Genomic DNA, 10,477 nt, shown 5'->3' on the forward strand with positions numbered 1-10,477 from the left:
AAGATTTACGCTGCACTGTTCAGAACGAGATCCACTCGTGAAGGTCAGACGACCAGAGGGTATGGTAAGTAAAATGGATCCAACGAGGGCTTATATACGTTCAGTACGTATCTGCTCCGAACTCGAACTAATACTGTGCAGCTTCATCTTCAGACGCCCGATTGGCCAGTTGACCATCAGAGTACTTAAACTTGTAGTGATATCAAGATCTACTGGCCGCCTGTGGGGACGCGGTCATGTGACTCAAATCGAGTCGTTTCATATGGCATCGGTAGCAATTTCGGCAACTTGCTCTGGACCGTTTCCCTTAGGCTCAACGCCAACGCCGGTACTCACCCGAGGGCTCGTGCTCGGTTCTGACTCCGGGCCCGTACGTCTCTTGCTCCGGCGTCCCGTCACTGCAAACCAACGACCCCCTCCGTCTCTCGCGGCTGCTCTCAATGCACCACAAAGACTATGAAATCTGGATATCTTGCGAAGGCACTCGGCTTCCGGAATATGACGTGACCCCCGAAGGAAACGATGGAAAGACGTTCGGGTGCTACATACCGAGTGAGAGTGGTAAAGTGAGTGATGATGGCACCCTTCTGGGGACCGCAGTGGACCTGTGCTCATCACTGATGAAACAGCGATTCGGCGTGAATTGGCGCAATGACGATGAAAAATACTCTATAAAAATGGGGTTCGTGATTGACGGGGCTCAATTGTTGGTGGGACAGAAGGGGCGTCCTGCATCCTCCGCTTCCTTGGACGGCATCCGCACCTCTTCCGTAGACTTCCAACAACCGTTTATGTTTTCCAATTTAAAGACAACTGGTGAGCTCTTATGCAATCCAATTATGCTCGACAACATGCTCGACACTTTGGCTCGTTCTTTCCGTTGGTGTATGATTGAAGATATGCTGATACCCTCCCTATCACGCTTTCGCCCCAGACGACGAGGATGTCGGGACTCAATACTCTGACCTCTCCGAACTGGGAACTATCCGAGTCGAAATCACACGCGTGTTAAACCTTAATCACAAGATTCCTTGGAAGAGTGAAACGTTCATGGGTGTAGGTGCCGTTCATGAGAGGACAAAGAAAGCTGGTGCGCACAGCGTAGCGTGAGTCGCTTCCTGTAGGAGATTGAGTGCAAACTCATACATGACCCTCGCTTTATCCCGACAAAATTCGGAACACAGACTAGGCGAATCGACAGCCTCGAAAATGCGTGCGTATTTGGTCAAAGCGACCCCCGTCGATCCGTCGGAGGGGTTTGCGGCTGTATTCATTTTCCGTTATAGACCTGCTGGTAAGCTCATTTGCTCCTGTCAACTCCACGTTGTTATGAACTCCCAACTGCGCGTCTTGGGATGTCTTGCTCTGCATCAGCTTTACTCCAGGCGCAAGGCATTGCGCCTGCCCCTGAGACACCTCCAGTCGCCAAGCACGAAGGCGAGGCGGACGCTTCAATGAAGCGCAAAGCTCCTACCGATCCAGAATCTCCATCATCCGAAAAGCGTAGCCATGAAGAAAAATCGTCGGAAAATCCAAACGATAGTAGCTCCGAAGATGACGGCGAACTGGAGGCTCTACAGGTGCCGCTGGTTGTTCACCCCGTTGACATCCTTTCCTGACGTTCTTCGCAGCGTCAACTCCAGGAGATTCAGAGCCAGTTGAAACTGAGATCCGATCGGAAGAAGAAGCGCAAGATATCCGTCACAAAAGTGAAGAAGGAGATCAAGACCGAGTCGAGCAGCATGCCGGTATTTCGCGTCGACAGTGCGGGTGTTATCGACCTGACTTCGGATTGAGTCGCGTTGGGTTCGGAAATTTAGTGTTCCGTAGTACTTGTGACAGTATCATTGCTTTTTTCATTCATACCTTACGCGCTGTATAGAAGATACCGCATTTTTGCGTTTTAACGATTGCGATGCGATCCATGTGTCCTTGCACTTTGCCGTGAACGACATACTTAGGTGCGCGACCCAGCTCTACGGGACGACTGGCACGAGGCCTCCAAGGAGATATAGGCGCTCAGATCATGTGCACGTGATACACGTGCCCTCCGCGCGTCGCGTCGCGAGTCAATTCGGGGTCCGACGGGCGGCTTCTTCTCACAGCCCTCTTTGTTCCCCACCACCGCCATCGCTGCAGCCCCCTCCCCTCTCCTCCTTCCCTCTCCTCCCTCACACTTCTCACACTTTTCCTCTCGTTTCCCCTCTCCAACTCCACGTATATCGGCATGCACCTCAAGGGCTGCCACGTCATAATCACCTCCAACGGAGCTTCCCTCCCAGAGTACGGCGTCAAACCGGAGGGTAGAGATGGCAAGACCATCGCTTGCTATATACCTAGTGAATGTGGCAAGGTGCGTCCCTTTATATTCTACTGGTCTACAGGATGTCGTCTCACCACTTCGATGCAAAGACCTTCAAGATTGAGTGGCTCAATGCTCTCTCAGACACCCATCTACGATACGTTATCACGATTGACGGAAGGGATGCTGGAGGAAACAGGTGTATGCCTGGAGACAAGGGCATGAGATGGGGTGTCAGGACGTCTCCGATGAGCAGGAGACCGTTCAAGTTTGCGGAATTGCAGACAACAGGTGCGCACAATCACCCTATTTTCGCTATATGCGATCCTCAACATGATTTCCACTTTGTTGTGCGTTCAGATGAAGATGTCTCTGACTCAGTCTCTCACGCCGCTCTCGGCGAGATCCAAGTGGCGGTCTCTCGCATTCGTGCTGAGGTCCGCGCCGTTCCACATACCAAGGGCAAGTTTCAGCCTGTCGGACCTGTCAACGAGCGGTGCAAAAAAGGTGGAGTTCATTGTACTAGGTGGGCTTCTTTTGTTTTACTGTACCTTCCCCCTCGTCTCTCATGCCGCATATACCCACGTCGCAGCCTTGGGGAAACCGTCCGCATCAAAAAGGCGTACACCCAGACCTACAGCACCCCCCTTGACCCGGCCGAGGGCGACATTGCCGTCTTCATCTTCCGGTACAGGCCACTTGGTGAGTCCCCTATCGCGCCACTTGCCCGCAGCACCGTCTCTTCCCTCTGACAACCCCGACGCTGCACGCAGCGCTCCTCCAAGCTCAAGGTATCGTTCCCGACGAGGACGTGAAGCGAGTCCAGCGCGGATGCGGCGAACCCGTGCAGGATCTCTTGGGCGTTCTGCCGCGTGGTATCAAGCGCCCACGCGACCCGGAAGACTCTGACGCCGAGGACGTAAAGCCCCGCGTTAAAGCCGAGCGCTTCGAGGGCGAGATCCGACCAAAGGTCAAAATCGAGCCTCGTCGCACCAACCCTATTGTCGTCCAAGACGACGTCAAGGCCCATCCAGAAGCAGAGGGGGCGAAACCGAATGCCAACCCCGTGGCCGCGTCGGACATCGGGTCTGAGAGCGAAGTCGAGGACGAGCTTGAGGACCTGCAGAGCCAGATGGACGAGCTGCGGCGCAAGATGGAGCGCGTCGAGCGGCGGCGGCGGCGGAAGCTCGAGCGGGAGCTCATTGTCAAGCATGGAGCCTCTCAGTCCCTCACCTCGCCCCCCGCCACTCCCCTCCGAACACAGACTGCGAAGCAGTCGCCCCAGTCGCTGTCCCAGTCCCGGTCACAACGCCCATTTCAGCCCGAGCCTCAGCCTCAGTCTCAACCAACGAGCACGGGAAAGCGCAAGACCAGGTCGCAGCCCGTGCACGAGATCGTGGACACCGAATCTGAGGTCGAGGTCGTGGAATTCAAGACCAGGGAACAGTGGGACGTGGACCGCATGCGCCGGCGTGTGGTTGTGGACCTCACCCAAGAGCTCTGATTGTAGCTGTCATGGTGCGCGATGCTTTCGTTCGATCAAGATGGCCTCGCGCTTGGTGTAACAATGATGTTGTTGTTCAGGTTCTACATGAACCGATCGGTCTGGGCCTCACATGTATACCATTAATTGCTATCGCGCTGTGGACAATGTTTGTATGTACACCCTACTCCAAGGAATGTATCGATTTTGCTGTCGTGTTTATATGCTGCGGTCAAGGAACCATGCGCAGTGAGCAAACCCAATCACTCCGAGTATGCAACTGATGCTTCTCCTCAGTAGACGCTATGGCTCGTCTTGGTGTCGTGAAACCTATCGACATCGCCGGCCGAGGCGGCCAGTACTTGACCATCCCCGTGCGATCCTGATTGTGAAGACTTCTTGTTCCCATGTTCTCAACGCACACTCGAACCTTCTTTATCCAGGAGTCTGAAATATGTCAACTCCATCGTCTGCTTGATCAATCACTGCTGCTATGCTCGATGTCAACAAGCTCCGATCAAGCCTCGCCGACAATACCGTCCTCTGGCGGTTCGCTCGTATGCCGGGCGGCTGTACTGTCCGGTCTGGCAGAAATATGACCACAGTCCGTCGCATCTGACGTCCCGCAGTGCTTCCAATGACTCCATCCCCGAGAAGCCTGGTAGTCCACCTCTAATGCGGTCGCGCCGCAGTGCAAGCCGTAGCTCGCACGAATATTCAAACCTGCGCAGAGCATAGGCACATCGACAGTGCCCAGCTCCCCCCTCCTCATCCCACCCCGGCCACCTCACCATGAAGTAGCTTCTCACCGCCGCGTCCAAAGGCCTCCTCAGCGCCCTCAAATGGTTCTTCGGCGCCGTCCTGCGCGGCTTCGCGTGGGCCATCGCCATCTTCTCCATGATCTGCTTCACCCAAAGTGAGTCCCGCCCATCCCTCTCCCTCTCTCCCTCCCTCGCAGTGCCTCCCTCGCCCCCCACCCCCCGTCTCCCGAACACCCCTAACTTCACAACCACCCCGACGCTCACGCGCATCCCCCCGTCCAATCCAGTCTTTAGCTTCACGGTCAACCACCCCACCGTGCGGTCGTACGCCTCCACGCTCGGCGCCGCCGCCGGGTACACCCCGGAGCCCGCGCCGTCTGCCGAGATGACGATGACGTTCACGGGCGGGAACGGGTACACGTCCGTGACGACCTCGACGCTCGACTCCGCCGCGCTCGTCAATGCGAGGCCGAAGCTGGACTGGGGGTGGCTGTTCGGGGACACGGCCGCTGGGGGCGTGACGCCCGCGCCCGCGGGGCCGGCGGAGAGCGGGCAGGTCGTGATGACGATCACGGTGACGACGAAGAGGGAGGGCGCGACGGAGAAGACGCCGACGATGACCGCCGCGGGGGCGACTGGTACGGAGGGGGAGGTGGGGTTGGACTGAAGGAAACTCAGACTCGGGTTCGCAGATAGACTAGACGAAATTAATGTCTCGGCTTGCATCGTGGTTCCTGATTATGGCGCACTGGCTCCATCTCGTAGGCACTGAACTTCGTGCATGGCAATGTTACTAAGTGGCAACTTCTGACGTAGACGGCTTATAGTATCTCATCGCATCTCACTAGTACGGGGGTATGGCGCCCGCATTCATCCGCTCGTGTTAGTACATTCACTTGGATGCCTCGAAGTAGACACTGCAAAGCGCCACGAGCCATTAAGGGCCGCGGCCCTGGGTCGTCTGGTGTCGGTCGGAGTAAATGGGTTCGACGAGTGCAGTACTGTGCGACGGTCCACGGACGGTACCGCGGACGTCGCCCACTGTCACGTTCAGCAACCGGGCCTTGGGGGACCGCCACCGATAGCCCGGGCTCGCATCGGACGAGGCCAAGAAGCGATCACTGGATTCAAAAAAACATCAGCAAGAGGAGTTCAAATGTGGTGCTGCAAGACGAGGACAATGGTGACGAGGTTGATCAGGACGTCGGTGCTTTCGAGTACAGCTTTGTCAACGCGGCCGGGCCGAAGCCGGGATCGCCCCGGTCTCCCGCGACAACCTGCCACAACGCGGTCGTCGCGCCTCCGACTGTCATACTTTTGCGTTCGGCGCACGGTCTATTTCGCGGCTCGGTAATCACCCGTTCACGCCCGTGGCTTTCCGACACTCAAGGCCCAGGACGCAACCAAGAGAACAGCGCGTGGATGCCGCGCTTCAGAGCTTCAGACGTGGTTCGCACCCGAAGCGAATTCTTCCCCTATGTATCGCGCCTACTACGCTCACCGGTGACGGAGCCACCAGCATTATTCGTACAGGAGACTTCGTCACGCTCTCCACCCCCGACCACCACCCCCTCCCTACATCATGACCGTCCCTCTCGCTATGCGCTTCAAGCAGCTTGTGCACGAAGTTTCAGACTCGAGCCGTATTCTGTCCGGTATCGGGCAGAAGGTCAGCTACATCGAGGGCATTATTGGGGACCAAGGGTATATAGAGCAGTGGTCTCAAGCCTGCCTTGTGCGCTTTCGGTCTCCTGAGCATATTTTCCGTCGACACTAACATGCCACCGGATGTGCAGGCGTACAAAAAGTTTATCTTCCGATCAGAGATTGTTGCGGTCCGCGTCTCGGCGACTCTGACCTGTGCGAAACGTTCTTGTCTTGGGTTCGGCATACCCTAACGTCGCAGCAGCCCCCTTCAGAACCACCACAGATCATGGAGCTCCCTATCCGGCGGACGACGAGAAGACCGCCATACTGTCGGCATATACTGAGGTATCGTTATCTCCTTCGTCCATCAGCGCGTAGTCTAAATCTTTGACTGCCTCGCTGTTAGGAATTTGGATCGTTTTATAACATCAGTTTCCCTGACGGTATCGACGGCATGCGCAAGTCCCTCGAGACCTTCGGGAACGACTTGCAACACGCCGTCGACGATATTCTCAAGCAAAGCACCGAGGCGTTCGAAGAGGACGACGAGAGCGTGGACTACGATGATTACGAGCTGACCGGTGCCGACATGTGAGTCGTGGTTCCTAACTGCGATGTCGTATTAAAAGTAGCATGTTCAGCCTTTTCGGGCTGTTCTTCAGCGTGGAAATGTTCATTGGTGGTCTGTTTGGCTGGACTGGACGCCAGTATGTCCCAGTGTCTCGCGTTGGTCCGTCGTCTCTCTCAACCTGATCTCCCCGCGCACCTGCTGACGCCGAGACTGCGACTGTTCCACTCCGTTGAAATGGTCGTAGAGAATAACCCCGAAGATTCCCAGACGCACCCCCGGCGTGCGTTTACTATTCGAGCCAAAGAAGCTAGGCGCCTGAGGGACCTCATGGACGAGGTCGCGCAGGACGTAAGGCAGGTGTGTAGCCGGTTCAAGCAACAGGAGGCGATCTTTTACGAAGTGTTCGATCGGCCGAGGACCAAGGTACGCAGCTTCCCCTGCATGCCGGTGAACCCTATCGTTGAGGATCTGTCGCAGCTAGAAGAGGATACCCAGGACTGCATCACTGCACTCGGCTCAGGCGACAGTGACGACGCTACTAAGGTGCGTTTTTTGCGAATGCCTTGATCGTCACACGGCAGGCTGAGCAGAGTCGGCACTAGACGACCCAGGCCTGCGCGAGCCCTTACTGGACGGAGCTCGCGGCGCTTTACAGCGTCTACGCCCATACAGACAAGTTGGTGTACTAGTACGAACGGAGGACTGCGGCGACGCAAGTACCTGCCTGGAGACAGGCGTTCGAAGTGGGTCGCGGCGTGAAGATGCGCGCATGTACTGTGGCTGATGGGGCTATACGCCTGTTACGTACCGGTTGTGTTGTTGGCCTGAGGAAGGTCAGTAACGATGCAAAAGCCCAGTTGGAGCTCATCTGCACCGTGTCTCCAACGACCCAGTTATGATCAGGAATGCGAAGACCTCCATCTCGATTCTCCCGCATCTTTGCATCCGCGGCTCACCGCACTCCAGCCCGCCAAGCAAATCTGCCGTCCTCTGCGCACGTCTCAGCCAGAGAATGCCCACCTCTGACTACGAAGAGCTTCGCCTCCACGCCTGCTCAGCCCTAGTACGGATGCGTCTTTCCCGCGAAGGATGGACCGCACCCCACTGGTGCGCCAGACTCTCTTGTGCGATCCTCACGCCTGCTCCCGATCCTCACTGTGTGGTTTGTCGATCAGACCGGGGGGCGACACACCCAGCCGTTTGGTGGGCATGGCTGCGTGTGAAGAGCGAGTTGTTTCCGAATCAGTTACAACAGGTCGACCCAGCGTGTGCGCTACCCCCACCACGGCGGTGGGGGCCTGCACTAGACTAATAATGCAACAGGTCCTCACGTGCCAAGCATTAATGGGGTAGTGGTAACCTGGGTCGTTGCCATCGACCCGCCGGGGGTTCGATTCCCCCTTAATGCATAACTCGGTATTGTCATTGTTTTTTGCTGCACGTGGGCGATGCGGGCATCAAGACCGGGCGGGGAGGTTGCTGGGGAAGCAGCTCCGAGCTCTGGTCGCGTAACTCTCCCTCCTCCTTCCACCTCGGCTGCTGGTCTTCCTCTCCCACTCTCTTCATCACCAACGCTGTCTCTACCCACCATGTCTTTCAAGCTCTCCACTGCCATTGTTCTCGGTCTCATTGCCTCCCTGTCTGCCGTCTCTGCCCAACAGACATGGTACGCCACACCTGATTTTACGTTCTCCGTCTACCTGACCGATTGCGGCTCGCAGTAATGCCACCACGCAGTGTGGAACGGCTGCCCCGTGCTGCAGTGAGTGCCTCTCCGACATGTCACCACCACCTTACAGACGACTCTTGCAGGCGAGTTCGGGTTCTGCGGCACCGACAGCGTACGTGCTCTCTCTAGTCTGCTGCGAAACCTACAACTCAACTCCCTCGCGACATGCGCAGTTCTGCCTCGGCGGCTGCAACCCCCTTTGGTCGAAATCGCTCACGTCCTGCATGCCGGAGCCCGTCTGCCAGAGTGCCAACGTACGTCAAGCCCGCTTTCTTTGTCTTTGCTTTCTCCGCGCGATCCCCCACGCCTACCCACCACGCCCCCACGGCCTGCGCGACCGCTGTGTTCGTCTCGGGCAGGGTCCGGGGCGACCATGGCGACCGGGCAGCGTACGCCGCCGCGTCCCATCCCCATCAGCCCGCCGTCCTCTCGTGATCCACACCTGGGTCTCCTCCGAGCGCACGCGGCGTAGGCGTTCAGAGAACCAACGCAGACATTCCTCCGGGCATACATGGGACCGCCGCCGCGCGCTATCCCGCGTGTTGTTGCGAGGCAGTCCTCACTGGAGGGGCAGCGATGTCTCAAGAGATTGTGGCAGCGCTTCGGTCTTGGCGAGTGGACAGGTGTGACGATCACAAGAGGACTCCGCCTCCTCGTCGTGGTCGGCAGAGCCTCGCGAAGCCACTGCGATCGCTCGGGTACCTCGAGATCGGTCCGTCGTGCCTCGCGAGCTCCAGGCATAGGCCACCAATTGGCTTGCGCGGAATATTTAGACATCATCGGGTGAGACTCCTTGGACGCTTTTGCATCGTGCATGCTGCGGTGCGCTCCGTGAACTTTTAAATGCTTGTTTCAGGCGGAACTTTCGTTTGTAGGAGGACTGCTACTGACATAGTTTGTACATAGCTTACGTTCACCGACTTCTCGCGCGTCCTCTCCAACGCCACGTACTTTGACGGCAACGCGACAAAATACGACTGGATCGTGAACTCGGGCACTCTCCTCAACTCCACAACTGGCGAGGCCGCGCTAATCCTCACTGAAACCAACGGTGGTTCCCGTATCTCCTCCACCCGCTACGTCCACTATGGAACCATTACAGCCAGGCGTAAGTGCCACTATGGACGTGAACAAACTCCTTCACTGACAATTTTAACAGTCAAGACTGGTCGCTGGGCGGGTGTCGTGACCGCGTTCATCACCATGTCCGATATTAAGGACGAGATCGACTGGGAGTTCCCTGGTACCCAAACCACTGAGGGCCAGTCGAACTTCTTCTGGCAAGGCTATGTCCGTGAGTGTCTCTTTCTATTGCGGCACATCGCATTATATCCTAACCGTTCTCCGTCAGCCAACCCGAACGATGGTGCCACCCATGGCAACCTGACCGACACCTTCAGCAACTATCACGACTACACCGTATGCCACTATTGCTTCTTCTCCTCATTTCTCCAAGTACCGACCATGTTTTCTTCCAGATTGACTGGCAACAGGACACCCTCACCTGGCTCATCGACGGCAATGCCGTCCGCACCCTCAAGCGCTCGGACGTGACTGGCTCCGACGGCGTCTCGCACTACCCCTCCACCCCGTCCCGGGTGCAGCTCTCCGTCTGGCCTGCCGGCATCTCTCAGTCCGCCCAGGGCACGATCGACTGGTCCGGCGGGCTCATCAACTTCGACGACCCGGACTACAAGGCCGCCGGCCACTTCTACGCCCTCGTCGAGTCCGTCTCCATCACCTGCGCCGACTCCAAGTCGAACCCCGCCGGCGCGACCTCGTACGTCTTCGGCACCAACACCTCGTCGTTCAACCCCCAGGTCGCCGTCACGAACGAGACGACCGTGAACGGCGCCGGCTCGCTCCGCGCCCTGTCCGCGGGTGCAAGCGTCTGGAGCGCGCTCGTCGCTGGCGCCGCCCTCGCGCTCGGCGCCGTCCTCGTTTGAGCTTCAAGCTCAACTTCTCGAGTCCAGGGCTCGGCCAA

The 10,477-nt window shown here is 57.4% G+C and overlaps 3 protein-coding genes and 1 non-coding gene across 4 annotated transcripts; all 4 read left to right on the forward strand.

Annotated features, from left to right (window-relative positions):
* Window positions 1-440: 440 nt before the first annotated feature.
* BXZ73DRAFT_14533 (uncharacterized protein) lies at window positions 441-3,479 on the forward strand (the record flags this gene model as incomplete). Its single annotated transcript, XM_048017497.1, has 5 exons — window positions 441-566; window positions 2,413-2,593; window positions 2,663-2,828; window positions 2,895-3,004; window positions 3,076-3,479. Coding segments are annotated over 5 exons (987 nt in total), but the record flags the coding sequence as incomplete, so codon positions are not given.
* A 799-nt stretch (window positions 3,480-4,278) lies between these two features.
* BXZ73DRAFT_98172 (uncharacterized protein) lies at window positions 4,279-7,453 on the forward strand (the record flags this gene model as incomplete). The annotated part of the gene is made up of 12 exons (XM_048027614.1): window positions 4,279-4,342; window positions 4,609-4,701; window positions 4,744-5,184; window positions 5,718-5,995; window positions 6,066-6,281; window positions 6,343-6,406; window positions 6,456-6,538; window positions 6,600-6,784; window positions 6,835-6,900; window positions 6,974-7,187; window positions 7,242-7,307; window positions 7,367-7,453. The coding sequence occupies 12 exons, from the start codon at window positions 4,279-4,281 to the stop codon at window positions 7,451-7,453; spliced, it is 1,857 nt and encodes a 618-aa protein (XP_047881263.1).
* A 649-nt stretch (window positions 7,454-8,102) lies between these two features.
* Window positions 8,103-8,173, forward strand: BXZ73DRAFT_t38. Its single transcript has one exon. It is a non-coding gene; the product is annotated as a tRNA-Gly (tRNA).
* Window positions 8,174-8,353: 180 nt separating this feature from the next.
* Window positions 8,354-10,439, forward strand: BXZ73DRAFT_74962 (glycoside hydrolase family 16 protein; the record flags this gene model as incomplete). Its single annotated transcript, XM_048022129.1, has 8 exons — window positions 8,354-8,430; window positions 8,486-8,526; window positions 8,577-8,605; window positions 8,667-8,747; window positions 9,400-9,601; window positions 9,653-9,787; window positions 9,845-9,912; window positions 9,972-10,439. 8 exons carry the CDS (start codon window positions 8,354-8,356, stop codon window positions 10,437-10,439), a joined length of 1,101 nt encoding a protein of 366 aa, XP_047881264.1.
* Between the last annotated feature and the right edge of the window lie 38 nt (window positions 10,440-10,477).

The sequence above is a fragment of the Epithele typhae genome, assembly GCF_022376455.1.
Source record: "Epithele typhae strain CBS 203.58 chromosome Unknown BXZ73scaffold_6, whole genome shotgun sequence".
NCBI lineage: Eukaryota > Fungi > Basidiomycota > Agaricomycetes > Polyporales > Epitheliaceae > Epithele > Epithele typhae.